The 21,103-nt window shown below is 42.5% G+C and overlaps 2 protein-coding genes across 4 annotated transcripts in view; both read left to right on the top strand.

Annotated features, from left to right (window-relative positions):
• The window catches only part of naa40 (N-alpha-acetyltransferase 40, NatD catalytic subunit), a 94,118-nt gene extending 79,984 nt beyond the window's left edge, over positions 1–14,134 (top strand). The window contains exons 1-8 of one of the 2 annotated variants that reach the window (XM_054752540.1): positions 7,853–8,186; positions 9,101–9,196; positions 9,712–9,764; positions 9,836–9,931; positions 10,006–10,164; positions 10,238–10,321; positions 12,346–12,423; positions 12,493–14,134. In XM_054752540.1, the coding sequence (XP_054608515.1) occupies positions 8,181–8,186; positions 9,101–9,196; positions 9,712–9,764; positions 9,836–9,931; positions 10,006–10,164; positions 10,238–10,321; positions 12,346–12,423; positions 12,493–12,640 (720 nt within the window). In that variant the 5' untranslated portion in view covers positions 7,853–8,180 and the 3' untranslated portion in view covers positions 12,641–14,134. Of the gene's footprint in view, positions 1–7,852; positions 8,187–9,100; positions 9,197–9,711; positions 9,765–9,835; positions 9,932–10,005; positions 10,165–10,237; positions 10,322–12,345; positions 12,424–12,492 lie in introns of those variants that run through there. The other variant, XM_054752541.1, reaches the window with a different exon arrangement.
• Positions 14,135–14,265: 131 nt separating this feature from the next.
• On the top strand, positions 14,266–21,061 carry b3gat3 (beta-1,3-glucuronyltransferase 3 (glucuronosyltransferase I)). Of its 2 annotated transcripts, none has more exons than XM_054800186.1 (9): positions 14,266–14,390; positions 14,867–15,026; positions 15,172–15,349; positions 15,415–15,598; positions 15,678–15,821; positions 15,888–15,974; positions 17,677–17,880; positions 17,965–20,895; positions 20,981–21,061. In XM_054800186.1, exons 2-8 carry the CDS (start codon positions 14,939–14,941, stop codon positions 18,061–18,063), a joined length of 984 nt encoding a protein of 327 aa, XP_054656161.1. In that variant the 5' UTR covers positions 14,266–14,390; positions 14,867–14,938; the 3' UTR covers positions 18,064–20,895; positions 20,981–21,061. The 2 variants fall into 2 exon arrangements, with proteins under 2 accessions (XP_054656161.1, XP_054656162.1); XM_054800187.1 differs by having other exon boundaries at positions 17,965–20,644; positions 20,829–21,036.
• The last annotated feature ends 42 nt before the right edge of the window (positions 21,062–21,103 follow it).

Here is a 21,103-nt window from a genome sequence, read left to right as displayed (position 1 = left end):
AGGTTTGTAGATACGATATTTAAAAAATGAATTAAAAAATAAGAAAATAAATAAGTAAATAAATATTACTTATTTCAGTGGGTTAGCGAGCTGTTTTGAGTGGAAAGCCGGACTCGCCTGTTCAGCGAAGGTAGCTCTCTTTTAAAGCAGCTGTATCGCCATGGTAACTTAGGCTGAGCTCATAGCCTTTTTGGGACCAGGTTATGTACAGGCTTTCAGCTTAAAATCAGCTATGAAAGTGACAGTTTCACTGTTTAGCTAATTCGGAGATGCCGTCACCATTTATTGAGAAACTACGGAGCCCCTGAGGGGACATGGAGAAAACGCCAGGAATAAAATGCAATATGAAATACTAATAATTTGGCCGATGTTAGCAGACGTATATGTCACAGCAGTCCTTGCATGAGGACTCAGCCAGTTAGTCTTCTTCTATTACAATATTTGCTGGAGGAATAAGCACTCTGAGGCATCAATCGACTGGAAGAAAACACTTCATTATAACAAGGAAAAAATTGTAAAAGGAAAAAAAATGGTCGCCACAAAACATGTTAACACTGCCATCTAGTGGTTTTTTAAATGGATACGTGTTAAAACGTCAAAGTTGTGCAATGTTAAACATTGAAGACTACAAGTAGTAGGGTATAGTTAGTATAATAAATCAGCATTAACTTGCACAGTACATGCTCAGCATTATCCCGTCAGCGGTCCTCTCTCACTCTATTGGCGGCGACTGTGTTGCTTTTATCAGTCATAATCTTTTGGGAACTCCTCATAACGCTCCATAAAAATTACTTTCCTATTTTTTGTGAAATACACCAGCCGGGATGGCTACATTTTGAGTGGAAGTAGAATAATATGACGTCAAACGCCCCTTTAGTGTGAACGAACACTGAGGACAAAGCCGAGAACTGGTCTTGACAAAATTAGCTGATAACCACCGTTGCAGTGCCGTTTAGTTCTGTTTTTAGGAATTTAGGTTTTGTTGAGCTGCATCTTGAGCACAAATCCTGGGTTGGTTAAGCCACTTTCACAGAATACCCCCTAAGACTGTGTGCGTGTGTGTGTGTGTGTGTGTGTGTGTCCAACTAAAAACCTGTCAAGGGAGTCAAAATTTAAAGTTGAGGTGCACTCAAACCATAAGCTTATATTTTGCAGTATTAAATCACCATCACATAAAATCCATGTAAAAAGATAACTACAATATTAAGTTCATGAAAAATAGTGGCAAATAAAACCTTGCACTCACAGAACATTCACATCAGTGATAACAATCATGGTGATTGGACACCGCATTATTTTTAGATATCAATACACAATTAACCTAATAAAGCTGTATACACATGGGAGCCATTTGGCCCCACAACTACAGCCTAGCTTTTTGGTTTGCAGCTGGTGTGTGTTAGAAGCAAAACACAAGGTGTTCAGGGCGCTACCAACACTAATTAACAAGAGCGACGGCGGGCGACACGAAAGGTAACAATTTTTACTGGATTTCCAAAGTTCTTTGTCAGTCTTACAAACAGCACATCAAATACAAGTTTCAGGACGCAATTACAGTTAATATCAGAGCCCAGTCAATAAAACCATGATATTGCTGCCCCCCCACCCCACAATAACCAGGATTAAATGGTCAATCAAGAAAAGACCAGATGTTATCCAAGATTCATTTTATCATCACTACACCTCACTAATGTAAAAATTACAGTCATAGAATTGATATCTCACTTACGACTAATAGATAAATACAGGGTATGTTTTTTTTTTTTTTTTAGAAAACTCACATTAACATTGTATAGTAAATAAATGTAAGCAAGGTAATGATGAATGAATTCAGGATAATGATACTATGGATACAGACACTGTGGTTCAGCATTTGTCCTGATCATGCAGGTGAATATGAATTATTTTTCCGGATCTGCATCAAAATGTAATACATTTCTTGGCGCGCCCGCAACGTTTGGTGGAAATGGTTTAAATAATGCAGCTAACCAACTAAGTAATGGCAAGCAAAAAAAAAAGCACTTGACTAATAACAAATATTCAGGCGCTTGGTACGCGTGAAGCTGGACAATTAGGCGTTGATCCAAATAAAGATTGGTCTACCTTGTTGGAGGTGTGCTTTATTTACTCTTCACACAACACAAGGCGATGTGTAATTCCATTTCAACTCTCCACTCGAAGCTTCATCAGGACTGAAGGATGCAGAGGAGATTCACGCCAGCGAGTAGGCCAGAGGTCAGCTAGTGTTTATGTTCAAGCATCGGAGCGCCATGTGCACAAAGCCAGCGTCTGTGTACCAACCGCAGCAGGTAATAAGACGGAATTTGCTTTATGACCTGCTGCTTGCACTCCATCCACTCTTATGTATTTTTCTATATTGGACAGCTATTAGCTCGGCTCTGCTGACCACTCCGTAATTTTGCTTCCATCTCATTTGTTCGGGCCCAAGCAGCCGCAATCATATGTCTCATGAAAATAACAGGATCATGCATTCATGATCATTCAGGCTTATTTGCGCAGTGATAAACCTTTTTTGTTTTGTTTTGGTCACTTTTCAAATTTGAATGGCGCTGGTCACCACTTAGGGAATTGTACGACACTCATTTCTGGGATCAAGTTGCTTTCGACCTCGACCTAATGTCACCTCAAATAGGTCAGTTTGCTCGTCCTTGCACCACCACTGCTGAGAGAGTTTGTGAAATCATGTGATGAAGCAGGTGGTGGCTCCTCCTCTAGAGGAAACTGTTATGTCAGTTTTCGATCCGCCTCATTTGGTCAAAGCTGTTTTTCAGTGAGAGCAGCAGGGGTGTGGAATTCTTGACCATCAGGTGTTTTGAGACTCTTGCACCTTAACATTTTAAACTCAATGTTCAGAAATGGTTAAATGATCACCAGGTGTGTAGTCATTAGTCCTGTCTCTGCTCTGTAAATATATTGTTAATGAGCTGATATTTCTGCTGGCACTTTTGTTACTGCGTGCTGTTTCGTTCATCCGTGTTTAAGACTTTTTGCATGGTAATTCTAAAACTGATTGTAATTTTATTTAATCTCTTGGTTTGAAGTCACTGAATGTTTGTGCTCATTTTGCCTTTTCCCAGGGACAACAGATGAAAATGAGCTTGTAGCTATCTCTGGTCTGTGTAATATATGTAAAGTGCAGTGTCCCTGTCAAATAAATACATACAAAATACAAATGGCCTCATCTTCAGAGGATAACTCCAAGTCACGGCTGACATCGGTTTCGCTGCCCTGAGCTCCATGTTTAGATTAACGTTCGATCGTTCTGTTTACTTCTCCTGCGACTTACAAACACAAGTGGGAAATGGAAATGGTCGACTCTGTTTGGCTGTGGTCACAGACATTTCTGCCATGTTTGAGCAAGTCCATATGCTCACATCTGATCACCATAATTGACCTGAAACTTATTGCGATCACCAATCACGATTGTATACTGTAATCCCACCTTTACTACTTGAATGCTGTGGGTCATTGTCTTGTTTAGATCAGTTTCCTTCCCAACTACAACTCCCTGATTGATAGCAATAGATTCTGGTCAAATATTGGTTGATAGGACTGAGAATTTATGGTTCCTTCCTTGGATAACATGAGTTGTCAAGGTCCATAAAAAAAAAAATCAGCCCCAGACGTTCACATTTCCACTACCATGGTTCACTTTTGGGAGGAGGTTCTTTTATGCATGTGGAGTATAGGCTTTTCTCCAAGCATGGTGGTTTTGGTTGTGACCAAATCATTCTAATATTATATTGTGCCTTGTCCGAGTGCTCTCTGGCAAAGTTGAAATGGGCAGTGTAGTTCTTTTTTGAGAGCAGAAGCTTCCTTCTAGCAACCCTCCCATGAATGCCGTGGCTTTTCAGTTTTCATCTGATTGTGGACGCATGCACATTTGTCCGACATGCTACGGGGGATCGGGGGATAAGTTAGAGGACAAGTTAGAGGGTGGGCGTGCAACGTGATATTTTATTTCATGGGGCCCAGAATTCCTGACTAGACCTTTGCTACTGGCAATGTGATCTGAAAAAAGGAAGCATAAAATCACCTTCATTTAGACAAAAACGTATTTTTGTTACGTTTTCAAGAGAACATACAGTATAACACTCATGAAACTTAGAGGGTGAGATGCCTGCTCCTTCAGAGCACATTGTCTGATGGAGCTATGGCAGCACTCTAGTGGCACCTAGTGGGGCCCCAGTGAGAGAGCAGCAGTCGGCGGAGCCCGGTGTCTTCCACCGCTGAAGAAGGCTGCTCATCTAGTCCGATGAATTCAATCATTTTTCAGGTTATTTGCTGGGCCTTCTGACTGTCACGCACATATGGGCAAGTGTTTCCCAGCGTTGGCTGCAACACACCGTGAGCCTCGAAAACTCACCATACTCTGTCAAGTATTAAATTAAAGGTTTTTAACAAGCCCCACCCAGAATGCAAACTTTACGTCACACTCACAAATGGAATACAAGTTGCACACGGCAGACATGTTTGTTTGGGTTTGCCGGCGCATTCCTGCGCAGTGTGGGAGAGGAGAAGACTACCCAAGACATTAGAGCTGGACAGCACACTACACACAGGGTTCTCTACAGGCTGCAATAGTATGAGCCACAGGTGATTGGTATTGATGGGCATATGCCAATCACATACTTTTCTACGGAAATCATCCAACATTGATCAGTGGCCGACGGATCGGAGCAATCCTAGTTTATTTAAATGGGACCACTGTGGTTTGGTTGGTTTCCTCTTGCTTTTAATTAGTGCAGGCCAAACCCTTTCCCAAAAATGTCTAAGTTCATTTGTCTGTTGAAATAATAAAATAATAACGATTTAGAGTCTGTTACCTGCATGGCTTAACTAGTGCACATGGGGGTCCACCTACTTTTGCACATACACTAATTCAATGTGTAACGGATGCCAGCCTGCGAGGCTGCGCAAGTGTACAAATTTGTATGCTGCTCATAAATCTTGTGAATGGTCGGGTGTGAGAGCTTCACAAGATCTTCTGAATTTCTTTTAGGAAGTCCATGTGTGATAACTTGTCGCTTACTCAGCGGCAACTCCTGCTAAATACCACTTTTTCTTGAAAATGGCAGCCAAAAAGTGTTTTTTTGGATTGTCAAAAAGGAGTAAGGCAATAATGGGAAGAATATTTGTTGACAGGGGAACTAAAGACCTGCCTCTGTTTTTTGGTATATCGTTAAGCGCAACCTGTTTAGTGATCAGACGAACAACCAACAACCAAGCCCTCATCTGTGAAGAACCAAACCAGGCTTTAACCATATCTGAAAGTACCCTCCAAGCCTTCTTCACCCCTCCAGACTTTTTCTCTGCACACGAAGCTCAGGATTATCCTGAAGTAAGCAGACCTGATTACTGAAAGTTCTTGGGATTTCAAGCATTCTTTTAAAACGTAAGTCTCTTTGTTGTTTTAAGACTCCCAAATGCAATACTATATAATACTACATAATGCTATGGTTGGGACTCCTATGACTTTGGACCTCCACGTTCTCGATCAGGGACTAATCCAGGGCAGCTTGCAGGGTACACACTCATTACAGTGTTTTGTCTTCAAAAAGCACACTTACCAGTCTTAGATGTGTTAAATATGTCATTTCTCAGATTGAATAGTGCATGTTGATGGAAAAAATGCTTGTGCCACAAGACATACAGTAAACATGAAGACAGGGTATGTGCATTATGAATCTGTAGCAAAGATATATGACATTGTTTGTATTAGAGTAATTATGTTTTTTTTATATTTTACATTCTTGATAACACTCACAGTAACCTTTTCATTCAGTCACTTTTTTCCTCTGGTGTCCGGATATTGACGTATCTACAGGTATTGACATGTCTGCAGATCTGGACATATCTGCCTTGCTGGATGAGTTCATTGCTCATTTTGACGCAGATGGTTGAGGTTCCTACATTCAAAGCTACTTTCTTTATTTCTTAACTACTTAATTTTGAAAGAAAGAAATGTTCATTTTAATTAATTCATTACCCTGTTATGGTTAGGTCCACAATGGGGCGCAGGCTTTCGAACATACTACATCCTACAGGCATATGTGCACAAGCTATGAATGAGTGACAGGCAGTAACACCACTCCCCCTTTTTGGGCCGACAGACAAAACTTGTTCAGTTGGACTTGTAATTGTGAAGAATGTAGACATTTTTTGTACAAACTGTACTATATTTTAAACATCCCGTCGCTTGAGCTGACATGATTTTGGCATTTTGTAAATATTGTGCCTGCAAGAAGCGCTTTCACATTTGCATTTCTTCGTCAAGAGGATATGTGTACTGTGATTGCCTGGTGACCAGGCCAGGGTGTGCCCAGTGGCGAAGTCAGAAATTTTTCACTGGAGTGGCCAAGGTGAGACCATTACTCACATGGGATGACAATAAGTTGATACCGCCACCATTGGTGTACCCCACTGGGCGTACCCCGCCCCTCACCCAAAGTCAGGGAGACAGGCTCCAGCTCGACCTTGACCTTAATGAGTACAAGCAGTATAGAAAATGGATGGCTGTTGAGATGGTATATTGTTTGATGATGTGTGGCATCACTGCGGCTCGTGCAGGTTGCTGTCAGCTGCCACTTGGGCCAATTTGCCGCTCGGCGAGTGTTTTTGTGTGTGCTTTATTGTGCGTTCTGTTGCAGGGCGCAAGCGCGCCTCTGTTGAGGTCTCGAGACCGGTGTGTCTATTTTTTGCGGGACCAAGCTGCACCTCCCGCGTTTGCTGGGGACCCAACACCCATACCACCAATCTCTGGCCACGGCTGGCACGACTCCTCCCACAACTGTAGGTTCTGGATGCCCTCGCACTGTAAATATGCATTAACTGTAATATGGGTGTTTGATTTATTTGTAATTACTTTGTGTGGTTTTGTTTATCATGCATGATGTTTGGTTTGATTTGAAGTATTTTTGTGATCATTCATCCATATCTCAATTTTAAGAGCAAAATTGTTTTATGAGATTTGAAATTAATAACATTTATATTTTTATATTTAAAAATTTCAAAAAGTTCTCAATAGCCGAGAACTTTATTAAAGGGGACTTTAATAAGCGCTGGCCGAGATAAAATGTTAAAGTTATTTTATTTTTTTAATTAACGAAGAGTCCATCCATCCATCCATTTTCTATACCGCTTCTCCTCATTAGGGTCGCGGGGGTATGCTGGAGCCTATCCCAGCTGACTTACGTTTATTTGTAGTTCTAAACATAATGAAGGTGTATTTACTCACTGTTTTTGTTTCTCCTATGAGGTAATGTTTTTTTTTTTTTCTCCAGCAGTTTACAAATCACATGCAAATGTTATGCAAATTACACCATGACATCACTTAACAACTTATAGGACAGCCAATAGCTACTTTTCTTACTGAAACGTTGGCAACAGTGCCCTTGCCTTGCAACACATAGCTGAACACTTGGCATTGCACAAAAAGAAAGTGGATGAAGCACGTCTGTGCATTTGGACCAAAAAATTGCAGAAGCCCACTGAATATCCCAAGAGAACACATATTTTCTTTACATAATACGCATTTGACACTTACGTGAAACTAAATGCCATGTTTCTGCATGGCAAATGCACAGTAATCCCTTCCCAATCGAGGAAGCACAATTGGCGCTCATGCAGAGGTGCCTTCAGGATCACGGAGAATTCAAAGCTTAATTTTTCAAGTGTTTGCAGACTTCATTGATAGAGTCTAACTGAATTGAGATCTTTTGTCTGATGAATTGCAACACCAACAGTCGAAATCGAGCACCTTTTTTAAACTGTTCTCTCGAAGTTTTTGCGAAAGTGTCCCTGTGAAATATGTGATGTCGGAATGTTGGTGGAGTACGTGAACACCTCATGGTTGGTCGACACAGAGAGTGAAGCAACGAGGACATGTAATAAATTGTTGGCGCCACTCGAACAAGCACCCTGTATTTGTCAAACTAATACATTATTATTTTTATTACCGCTGTTTTTATTATTAGCGGATACCTGCGTCTTCTCTCACGGCGGGCCTGCCGGTGCAGTAGCCAAGTTAGCCTTGTTAGCACGGAAATCATTGTCGTTCTAAAGCGGCTCTCTCGTTCACTCTAACCGGCGGCGACAATCAGGCGGCGGGACAAAAAGGAGGAGAGTTACCCCGTGGGTGACGGATCGGACGACGAAACATGGGGGTGAGTGTGTGGTGAAGTGACCCAAATAAAAGGGGTGGTGGTGTTAAGACAGAGAGTAGAGATGCATTTGATGAAGGGGGTGGACAGGAGAGGAAGAAGGGTCCATGGTGGATGAGCTCTTTTTAGCCGCGCATGCCGCCTAGTTACCTCCAGGTAGCCATGGTTAGCATGCTAGCTAACACTTAACGTTGGGAATTATTACCATACCACACGCTTTTACACCTCGGGGTCCTCACAAAGGAGCGATTTAGTCGTGTTAGCCTAACATCAATGGCATTCAATACCGCTGCTTATTATAACTAGTCGTGTGTGTTCTTATGAACAAGCAAGCACATCCATGTTGTTAGTCGAGGATGCTGTGCTAGGCAGTGTTTGTGCTCCCGTCCTCCTCTTTCACTCTTCGCTGTAAACCCCTCCACATGTTCCTACCATTAATGCTTTAAGCCAAAGTGGACCCCTGAGCGCATTACCGCCCCCCACTTCATCTTTGCGCACTGACAAGTTCATATCTTAGCCATGCATCAAACAATGCACCATCTTTACATCCATTTTCTGTAGCTTGTCATTAGTGGTGAGTTGGAGTCTATTCCACCTGACTTTGGGCAAGATGCTGGGCACTGATCACCAGTCAATGACAGGGTACATACATTAAAATAACAATTCACGTCTATGGACAATTTACTATTTTATTTAACGTGCATGTTTTTGAGTACCCATCGTAAACCCACGCATGCACGGGGAGAGTATGCAAACTTCACACCGTGATGTTTCAATGGAGATTCAAACCCAGATCTGCTGATGTGTGGCCCCTTCACTACATAGTTCACAAATACGCTTAAGTTCAATTGCATCTATTTATGAGGCCCAACAAAGATGGTAGATTTGCTTTGACGCTGGCCTTCTCAACTGTACAGAGAAAATCCAGCCGAGCGAAGGAGAAGAAAGCACGGCGTCTGGAGGAGAGGGCAGCTATGGATGCCGTCTGCGCCAAGGTGGACGCTGCCAACAAGGTGACTTGATTGCAGAGAGGGGAATGTTGGAAGGGTTTTGTCTGGTACAGTCAGTTGGCTACACAGTTTTGACGCTTGCTGTCAAGCATAGCTTTGATGCCTTAGCTAATTGCACCCGTGGGACTGACTGATAGATGCTTGGCATCAAGCTTTATTTGTTTTCCTTCTTCAGGTTGCATCAAAAGCTTATTTGTAGTCATGAATTACACATTTGAGTTTCAGGCACATGATTGCGGCAATACTCGGCTTCTGAGCTTGGAAAGAAAGCTTTTGGGCTTGGACTCAATGTTATCAGCAGTTGCTTTTTTGTTTATTATTCACATTAACAGCTGATCCATGTACAGGAAAAAGTCAGGATTAGAATTCATTGTGGTTGTTAGAGGGCCCACTTAGTTTCAACCATGACTATCCTTTTATGACCACAGCGGTAAGAAGAAAGTACTTTCCGGAAAAGGCCCCGAAAAGATGATGCGTTTTACAATGAGCTAACATTTGTGGCTTTTTTTTTTTCCTAGCTTGATGACCCACTGGATGCCTTCCCAGCCTTCAAAAAGTACGACAGAAACGGGTAGGTATTTATGTACTGAGTCACACTATCCCAACGTGTTTTCGGTGCTGAGATTGTCTTCTCTGGCCCAGTTTGAACCTGCAGATCGAGTGCAAACGAGTGACTGCCCTCAACCCACTCTCTGTGGAGTGGGCCTTTGAACTCACCCGTGCCAACATGCAGACTCTGTAAGAACACGTTCCTAAATTTAAATAATTAACTTTTGGGGGGGTTAAATGACCCCTGGCTGCTGTACTGGCAGCTATGAGCAGAGCGAGTGGGGCTGGAAGGAGCGGGAGAAGCGAGAGGAGATGAACGACGAGAGGGCATGGTACCTGCTCGCCCGTGACGGAGACTCAGCCCCCGTGGCATTTTCTCACTTCCGGTTTGACGTGGAGTGCGGGGAGGAGGTGCTATATTGGTAGGCCGACCCTTTGAAAAATGTTTTACTCAATCATCCATGCATTCAGTGTGACCTTGTGAACATGTTGCAGCTATGAGGTGCAGCTGGAGAGCAAAGTGCGGAGGAAAGGGCTTGGCAAGTTCCTCATCCAGATTTTACAGCTCATCGCTAACAGGTAATAGATAGTGGTGACTTGTGCCTTGCTTAGGCTTTTCATCCACCCATCCATCCATTTTGTTCCGCTTATCCGGGTCGTGGGGGCAGTAGTCTCAGTAAGGAAGCCCAGACTTCCCGGTCCCCGTCCACTTCTTCCAGTTTCAACGGGAGGTACCCTGCCTCTCGCCCAAAGTCAGCTGGGATATTCTGCAGCATACCCCCGCGACCATAGTGAGGACAAGTGTGATAGAATGAATGAATGAATTGTTTTGTGCAGTTTTCTGCTCACCCTAGACTCTGTGTACTTTCTCAGTTTAGCTTAGCAGATTTGGAAAATGTTTTATTTTTCTCAAGCTGCCTCACAGTTTGACTAAAAGCGTACTCACACTTGGTAAGGTGTGTCAAATTTAATCACACGGAACACTCGAAACAAGGGAGGGGAGCCACTGTCTAAGCGAAGAGAGACTTGTGTTGTAGTTGTTTCAACAAAGTGATCGTTTCCACCTCCTCATCATCCTCTCGACGTCCAGGCAAAAGCTACAGTATTTCATATCCACACCCAAACATCACAATCCCGGTGATGTTTAGCTTCAGTCAGCCAGTTTCCTGCATCTAGAATTTCTTCATATAAGCACTCCGATACAAGCAGTCCATTCCAGAATCTGCGCTCCTATCCAGCGGCGCCCGGATAGAGCCCACAAGATCACAACAGCGTGTGCTAATTTGCAAACAAAGTAGCAAGGCGTAGGAGTGATGTCAGCTGTGTGGCAGTATTTTTTTTGTTAATGTCTGAAAAAGATGTTGCAGCTGAGTGCTAAATGTGTCATGCACAAGTTTCCCATGGGGGTACAAAACGGGGGATGTTTAATATGACCATCCTCATCACGCATTTGAAGCAGCATCACAAAAAAGCATGAGGATTTTCACAAGAGAAACAAACCTCTGGCACCCTCAAACAACCAACAGTGTCTGAAACATTTGCAAAGTGTGAGAAACTCTCAGGACAGCATAAATCACAAAAACTGACAGCAGCCACCTTGCACAAAATATGCCGTATAATCATAACGACTTCAAATAAGTGAAACATTCCAAAAAAGTCATAGAAATTGCAGTAATATAGTAGAATGGAAGTGATGTCTAGTGTTAGTACTAGGGGTGTAACAAGATTTATCGTTCAGCAAAAAATATCTTGTGGGCACCAGGCCTTGGACGATAATAAATAAATGAATTAATCACACAATAAATACAAAATTAATTCGAAATTAAATTAAATTAGTAGATTGCAATATATTGTCTTATGGATTTTTTTCATTGTACTTTTCTTAAAAGTAACGTTAAAATGTAATCTTGTCTCGTAGACCCAATCTCGTGTATCGTCTCATTTTGTCTCTTGTGAACTGAGTGTCTCCTGACACTCCTGGTTAGTACGCCCTCAATCAATGCTTCTACAAGTGTTATGTCAGTGCTGTTGGTTACCTGTGGGCTCGCCACTCTGTAGCCACTAGGAGACAGTATTGCTCAATTGTAGCAGCAAGAAATTGGTCCAAAAAATCTTCAAGGGTTGAAAAATATGAACAATTTAGATTTTAAAGAAAAACTTATAAATGCACAAGAAATAGCTTAATTTAAAAAATAAACTCTTTAAATAGTAATGACATGTTGTGTTTTATTCTTTCTTTGCTTTTTTTTTCCTTCATCACTGCATTATTTATCACTACATGATTTATATATTCCTTTCTCTCCCAATTAGAAAATGGTGACGCTCAAACACAGGAAGTAAACCAACTTTTTATAATGACAAATTGTAACCACATAATTATTGTAAGTGTCAACATATAAAGCACATGGTGTGAATTAATTCTCAATAGAAATGGAGGAGGGGTAGGATTAAATCAACTCTGCTTCTTCCTACTCCTTTTCAGGCACGTTTTATCAATGTAATCATGTGGCGTACATTAATGTAACTCGTTAAGCATGTCCAAAACAAATAAACCATGACCATCTGTTGATAACTCGGGCACCTGCTGTCTCTCATCTCCGCAGTACACAGATGAAGAAAGTGATGTTGACTGTTTTTAAACACAACCATGGGGCGTACCAGTTCTTCAGAGACGCTCTACAGTGAGTACCACATCTTCTCAACGGACTAATTGTGGCAGTTTATACCCTTTTTTGTGGCTCTTCCTCCAGGTTTGAAATGGATGAGACCTCACCAAGCATGTCCGGTTGCTGCGGCGATGACTGCTCCTACGAGATCCTGAGCCGGCGGACCAAACACGGCGAGGCGTCTGTTGGTCACAGCCACGGTGGCAGCCACTGCGGCGGCTGCTGCCACTGATGGGTTGGTCTCCGAAAGGCAGTAGTGTGTTACTGCTTTTTTTTTTTGTTTGTTTTTTTGTTTTGTTTTTTTTCTTTAAGTTTTTAAATAGGCCGCTCCACTGAGAGTCGTGCACTGTTACAGATGGTGATGTTTTGGAGTGTTTTCCTGCTGTAAAAGCAGCATGTGAGCTTTTCTTGTTTTGTTTAATCTTTTCCCGGCTTCTCATTCCGATTCATTACGTTGTCACTGCAATAGACCTTGTCTTGTCCCATCTTTTTCATAAACACGGTTAGCAGCTGCACCCTCCTCTATCCGGGCGGCAACCATGTACACTTGAATCCGTTATGAGACAACAACATGATGATTCTTGCATTTACCTCTTGTTGACTTCATCTGTTCTTTGTGCGTTTCCCCATTGTTGTGGTCGCAAAGTGTTTTCTGCCTCCTTGAGTGACGCAGTATAAGTGCACTCTCTTTCTAAGACTATCCAATCAAGCCTTTTATGTTGTGACAGATGCGAGGCTTTGTTATGTACAGCTCTTCAACATGTGGGAGCAACAGTGCACCCATTTCATTTTCACAAGTCTTAATGACAATTGTGCCACAATTAAGCAGTAACGTTTCAATTTCAAACATTTTAACCACGCCTTTTCCTCCCTCAAATCTGAGATTTTATTTTAGCGCCGTGAAGACGACCTGGAACGGCAGCAGCAGAGGTGTAGTTCTTGTTCATATGTTTACAAAGCCTACAGGGTACATTTGGAGTGCTTTTAATCTGCATCAGACCCATAGGCCACCATAAAAAACCCTTTTTAGGTCAAATGCTTTGTTTACTCATCAGTGAATTCAAATGTGGGCCTTTTGTAGTTCCATTATGATTAGCTCAAGGTTACACTGAGATTGCGTACTGATTAATGCCTTGTAGAATGATGTGCGACTGATAAGCAAGAAAAGTGTTCAAGATACACTCCCAACATAAGCTACAATGAAAAAAATTTTAAAAAGTAGGATGTTGTACATAGTGATGATGTGTTCACTGACTGACTTGTTGGGACTTTTCCAGGTGGAGTCAGCATTTGTTTTTTCTCATTCCATTTTAATAAGAACTGTGGATAGTTGTAGTTGTAATAATAAAGCCCATGACTTGCTCCTGCAATTCATTGAAAAAAACGACTTCTGTTTGTAAAAAAAAAAAAAAGGATGCTCGTTAGTACTCCTTAACTCCATTAAAAGTACCAGATTTTAAGTAAGAGTTTGTCCATTTTTTGGTGTATAATCTTACACTCTGATCACAGAACTTTATCTGGATTTTTTCTCCCCTAGTATGTATACATCCTATATATGCTCTTGTGGATTTCATCTTGAGGTAAAATACTTTCTAAACAAGAAACTTTAAAATTGTGTTAGAGGGATGCATACAGTCCATTCATCAAAATGGAATGGAATCAAGTGATTCTGCCTTGTCAGTGTTTTGTTTGTATGTTACAAATAAAATGAAGTTGTTTGACTTTTCATACGCTCTATTATTATTATTTCGATCCGTTGTGAAAGTGACATCAGTAAATACTGTATGTCCGTCTTCTTCCAGTTGGAACTAATATGAAGCGTGACGCTGTTTCAGTAGGTCGCTTTTACATGTGGCACTTAGACAGGAAGTGGTTGGTGAACTGCTGCAAGCCAAAACGAATGGATGGGTCAGCATTCCATCATCACGTTGATAATGACTCCAAATTTTAAATATCTTATCAGCTGCATTCACCAGCAGTAGGTACGTGCATAAACTATATACGTTATTTTATTTTTTTATTTTCAAACGTCATCGTCAAGCTAACTTTCTTAAGCGAGCACAAATGAACCTTCAATCAAAACATTTGTCATATCCTCCCGAGTGTTATTCATACTTATAAGCATAACGTAATCAATGAATTAATTGTGCGCTAGACGTTTAGTCGTAAGTACAAAGCATTACTATTCGGGTTTTTTTGGCTAATTGGAGCTTGTATTTGTAAAATTATTTTTATTATTGTGAATGCACTCTTTAGCCAAAATGAACTAAACGTGATTCAGAGATGCTTTAGCACCAGTTAAGGTAGTTCTATAGTGTCTGCATCCAGTACAAGATACAGTGTAATGTAATGACGAAAAATAATAATGTTCATTTTAAATGGCACTGATGTTACAATATGTTCATTGTTAGTCATTGCAGAATTCATTATACAGCTGTTGTACTGGATCTCATTATAGGATTTTATATATACCTAATGAAGTGTCTGGTGACCACGTAAGTGTCTTCTGCAAAAGCTTCAACATACAACAATGAAGATGAGGCTGAAGCTGAAGACTGTGTTTGTGCTGTACTTCATGGTCTCTCTCCTGGGCCTCATCTACGCCCTCATGCAGCTCGGTAAGTGACAATCTTAGTGTGTTTGCTGAAAGGATGCAAGAGTGGAGACCTGGTCTGTCATGTTCCAGGGACTTGTAGAAATATGTGCAAAAATCACCTCCTTCGAGACATTGCAGCTATACAATGAGTTGTGTTTTGTCGTCAGGTCAACGTTGCGACTGCACAGAGCATGACATTCCCAAGGAGCGTGTTATATCTCGACTGCGGGGGGAGTTGCATCGCCTCCAGGAGCAAATGAGGAAGTCCGGGGAGACCAGACAACCCCAAAAAGACCCCAAGTCCTCCCTGCCCACCATCTTTGTCATCACTCCCACATACGCCAGGTAGCTGTACCAACACTTCTCAATCCCACTGATTCAACACATTCGTTCCTCTCCTTCTGGTCCAGGCTGGTGCAAAAGGCTGAGCTGACTCGCTTGTCCCAGACGTTCCTCCATGTTCCGCAGCTCCACTGGATCATAGTGGAGGACTCCGATCACAAGACAGCACTTGTGCGCGACCTCCTGGCAAAGAGTGGCTTGACCTACACGCACCTTCATGTGGCCACCGCCAAGGAGCGCAAGCTGCAGGAGGTTGGCCGTGCACACAGGATTTGCACATGACTGTCTTCTTCGAGTGTGAAACAAAATGTCTGCGTCCCTTCCTTATCAGGGTGACCCCAACTGGCTGAAGCCTCGTGGTGTGGAGCAGAGGAATGAGGCACTGCGCTGGCTCAGAGAGAAGACACACAGCCAGCAGGGGGTGGTCTATTTCGCTGACGATGACAACACTTACAGCCTGCAACTATTTGAAGAGGTAAACGCGTGGAAAGGCTTCACCTGGCGTCGTCACGGCAATGATGATGATTGTGTGTCATCTCAGATGAGGAACACGCAGCGTGTGTCTGTGTGGCCTGTGGGACTGGTCGGCGGGATGAAGTACGAGAAGCCTGTGGTGGAAGGAGGAAAGGTTGGTTATTGTAGCTTAGGATGGAGGAACAAAACGCAAAACAAAACAAAAACACAGTTCCTTTCCCTGTCACAAGATTAGGTAGGCATGCACTTTTATTGCCAAGAATGTGTGGAAATGAGAGAGAGATGATTAAACGTCCCGCATTGCAGTAACATTGTAGTATTTTTCACCAATTTTCAACCATCTCAGATGTCCCACGATAGTGTATTGGAAGTGTGTTGGGAAAAATCTCGCCTTACTGCTGGAATTTAGACAGTTTAAAAGTACTTCTAGAAAGCCCTTCTGGGAGCATACGGTTTTGTGTGTCTGTAGCTTTCGTGCCAATGAGCTGTATTTGTCTACACCTGGCTCCTACATACAGTACAGTGTGTGTGGCTCCAAGAAGCGCTAATGTGCATTTTACCCACTTTTTACACATACTGTACACTGTAACTCTGCATTTGTCCAAATTAACGGATATACCAGAACTTAACATTAAGGAGTGGGACAGGAGGACACAAACGTTAGCAACAGTTGTATAGCTATGTTAGCTACACTCACATTTTAACAGCAACATCATGCTGGGTTAGCTTATTCTCTGAAGAAATAATGATCAAGACTTGATCAAACTTACACGTGTGTAGCTGACTGACAGGTAGTTGGCAGACTTTCATTGTCAGATGTGTGATGATGCCTCCTTTTTTTTTTTTTTTTTACAAAGCTGGTCCGTGAAGTGATGGACGTATAAATGGGGCGGACTCGTCTTTGTAAAGGTTACAAGATACCTACTACAGCCAGGGGCATTTTTAGTCATTTTGGGGCCCAAAGCAAAACCCAGTCATTGGGGCCCTCCACATCCTTGTTACTGCACTGACAAAAGTGCTGTTCTATTTTAAATGTACAGTATTTATTTGATTTTGTTTTTTTATTATTATTATTTATTTAACTATCATCTACACTCAACAAAAATAGAAACACAACACTTTTGTGTTTGCGCCCATTTTTTTATGACATGAATTCAAAGATGTAAAACATTTTCCACATACACAATATCACCATTTCTCTGAAATATTGTTCCCAAATCTGTCTACATCTGTGATAGTTAGCACTTCTCCTTTGCGTAGATAATCCATCCCACCTGACAGGTGTGCCATATCAAGATGCTGATTAGACACCATGATTAGTGCACAGCTGTGCCTTAGACTGCCCACAATAAATCGCACAGCACAATGCCACAGATGTCGCAAGATTTGACGGACCGTGCAGTTGGCATGCTGGCAGCAGGAATGTTGACCAGAGCTGTTGACACCTTCAGTAGTTTTGATAAAAAAAACTTTGTTTTCCTCTCGCCTTCTCTTCTCTGCTCCCCTGGGGTAACACAGTTGAATTTTTCTCCAAACCGCGCCAACAAATGGAATTGTCCATTGCATGAGGAGGGAGGGGGGGAAGGGTCAAAAAGATGATAGATAAAGCATTTTGATGTAGTTGCATTATGACCAAGTGAATTCAGACTAAAACAGTAATATGTACTTTAAATCAAAGAAAAAAATCGCCAATCAGTTTTTATGAGACGTTTGGGGGCCCATGGAAATCTCGGGACCCTAGGCAATTGCCTGTGTTTACCTAATGGTAAGTCCGCCCCTGCCTACAGAGTTTCACAATAGACTGATTCGAAGTGTCTATGACCAACACAAATGTATTTTTTGGCCAATGGTGTCAGGTGGTGCGCTTCCACACCGGCTGGCGCCCCAGTCGTCCCTTTCCAATGGACATGGCCGGTTTCGCCGTGTCCCTCAAGCTGGTTCTGGCCAATCCAGACTCCTGGTTTGATGGCATGGCACCCATGGGCTTCCTGGAGAGTAGTTTCCTGCAGGGCCTTGTCACCATGGATCAGCTGGAGCCTAAAGCAGAGGATTGTTCCCTTGTGAGTGTTTTTGTATGTGTCACACTGTACTTATTTCTGATCATTTGTATTCTCGTCTTAGTGGTGTGTGTTTATTGTGCACAGGTGCTGGTGTGGCACACACGCACGGAGAAGCCCAAGATGAAGCGGGAGGAGGCTCTGCAGGCTCAGGGTCTGGGCTCAGACCCCCACGTGGAGGTCTGAGGAGCACACTCATGTGTACATTGACGCTGGATATTTATTTAATAGTGTTTTTGTTTACTGGAAAGAAAAAAAGAAGTGCGGGGCTTAGGGTAACACCATCACGTACCAGCTTGGATTTAAAGTTGGCATAACTGCTCCCGCTTTACTCTAATGGACCTCAGTTTAAAACAAACAGCCTTTGTTTTTGCATGACACACACGCCTGCCTAAAATACAACTTTTTTTTACTACCTACTGTAGATGACACAATATACAAGATTCAAGCTCTCAAGATATTACAGGAAGGTTTAACTTCATTCATGTTGAGGCAAATGTTTGATGACGACAATAAAAAAAGATCTCTCTTTTGTATGTGTAGTTTGTAGGGTTGGGCATCGTTCGAATTTCAATTATTCCGGTTCTGATGCCAAATACTTGGTTCGATTTCGGTTCCTAACAATTCTTGATCCTGATGCTTTTAAGAGGCATTGTCCTAAAAGTTTGGATGGTTTAAATGAGGGCGCTAACCAGAGTTCTTTCTCGATTAAATGTATGTATGTATGTACTTTATTTATTTATTTATCCCACAGCGGGGAAATTTACTTGTTACAGCAGCAAGCAAGCAAGACAAGTAAAGAGAACAGTGTAAAGAAAGCATAGTGTCTACAACATGGTTCAGGTGGTGCAGGTGTTGTAGAGCCTGACAGCGGTCGGTATGAAGGACCTGCGGAACCTCTCCTTCTTACACCGTGGGTGTAACAGTCTGCTGCTGAAGGAGCTGCCCGGGGAAACAACAGTGTCATTTAGCGGGTGAGAGGTGTTGTTCATGATGGATGTCAGCTTAGCCAACATCCTTCTCTCCCCCACTTCCTCCACGGAGTCCAGAGGACCGTCCAGGACAGAGCTCGCTCTCCTGATCAGTCTATTGATCCTGCTCCTGTCCCTGTCCGTGCTGCCCCCTCTCCAGCAGCCCACAGCATAGAAGATGGCTGAGGCACCACAGAGTCATAAAAGGTCCGTAAACGAGTCCTGCACACACCAAAGGACCTCAGTCTCCTCAGCAGGCGGAGGCGACTCTGGCCCTTCTTGTAGAGGGCGTGGGTGTTGACGGACCAGTCCAGTTTGTTGTTAAGGTGAACACCCAGGAATTTGTAGCTGTCTACCAACTCTATATCCGCTCCCTGGATGTTCACCGGTGTAAAGTGAGATGTTTTCCTCTGGAAGTTAATGATCATCTCCTTTGTCTTGCTGGTGTTGAGCTGCAGCTGGTTAAGCTCACTCCAGCTGACAAAGTCCCTGATAACCGTCCTGTATTCCAGATCATTCCCCTCTGAAACACAACCAACAATGGCTGTGTCGTCGGAGAACTTCTGGATGTGACACTGTGTGGAGTTGTGTGTGAAGTCCGAGGTGTAGAGGGTGAAGAGGAAAGGGGAGAGCACCGTACCCTGAACTTCTCCATGAATTGTGTAACGGTATGAAGTTTTTATCACCTTTACTATGAGTTTCTTACAGGGCTATTTTCAAGCAGTATCTAAATATCAAACCATTCAACTTGAATAGAAATGTTATGAAGTTGTTGGTTTTTTTTACAGGAGTACACTTTCACAAAAGATGTTTACTTTTGAAAAGTACTATGGATTGTTTGCCGCCTCAATGTTGGTGTATGCTTTTTTGGTTTATGACACCCTTATTTTGTTGAAACAGGTAAACAGGATGTAGCAGGTTCTTATTTTGAATGCCGGAAGTGTGTTGTGTGAGTTGAGGACCCTTGACTGTCGTTAACAGAGACAGACTGTGCATGTTAACAAACTTGCCTCACCCGAGCTCCCATCCTTTATTATTATCCACCGAACTTCCACATCACCAGCAACCTGAAACTCTCAGTTACATTGGCATGAGACAGACGCCATGTATTATTTGACTTCACGGATTGTGATTGCAGGGCCACACAGTGGCCGAGTGGTGAGCATGTTGGCCACCCAGTCAGGAGATTGGGAAGATCTGGGTTCAAGTCTCTGTTGGGCATCTCTGTGTGGAGTTTGCATGTTCTCCCCGTGCGTGGGTTTTCTCCGGGTACTCCGGTTTCCTCCCATATTCCAAAAAATGCATGTTAGGTTAAATGGCGACTCTAAATTGTCCATAGGTATGAATGTTAGTGTGAATGATTGTCTATATGTGTACCCCGCGTCTCGCTCGATGTCAGCTGGGATAGGCTCCAGCATACCCGTGACCCTAGTGAGGATAAGCGGCATTGAAAATGGATGGGTGGATTCTGTAATTTCTACACCAGGTGTGAACATTATTCATGTTGGTCGAGCACTCTCCTGCTTGATATCATTGTGATGCAAATGTTGCACTGAGACACGGCTATTTCTTCAGGTCGGCAAAGTGGCCATCGAAACTACAAATCGAAATATAAACATTTAAACGATTCCGGTTCCCATTGATGCTCGAGACCCGATGCCCAACCCTGGTAGTATGTTATGTAATATTTGTTCCTCACATTGTACACTATGTGTAACAATAAAGAATGCCAAACATTTTTATGTTTTCATGTTTGTTTATTCATAGTTTGTAGGTGGCAAGTCCTACATCCACAGGTAAGTCAATTTAAATCTTTTTAATGGCTCAGTTGAACTGAAGTGTGTATGTAAAAGAGAAATTTGTATTTTTAAGCATCAGTCCACACAAATCTACTGCTGAGTCCTGTTTTCTGTTGTTTGTTGTCTGCCTGACCTAACCATGACTAATGTCCTGGTGATAATTATCTCTTTCTGCCCTCAGGATCATAATCAATGTTATCCAACTCAGGCCTGTTTGGTCGCCATGGAAACCAACTCCGAACATCCAGGTAAGTGTTTTTCACAGGCCACTACATACAGCTCATAAAAGGTGCACTGAAGTCATACCAGATGTACACTTTTTTTTTCGTCTAGATGACTCACCTTTTGCACGTCAGCCTGCAGATTGCATCCATTCAATGCGTGTGTCCATAAAAGCATGTGACCCACCCTGACATAATGTTGACTGTTGAAACATTCGTTTGGAACAGAAAGTCA

This window comes from Dunckerocampus dactyliophorus, chromosome 15 (genome assembly GCF_027744805.1).
Source record: "Dunckerocampus dactyliophorus isolate RoL2022-P2 chromosome 15, RoL_Ddac_1.1, whole genome shotgun sequence".
NCBI lineage: Eukaryota > Metazoa > Chordata > Actinopteri > Syngnathiformes > Syngnathidae > Dunckerocampus > Dunckerocampus dactyliophorus.
This window is presented reverse-complemented; position numbering and strand designations above follow the sequence as displayed.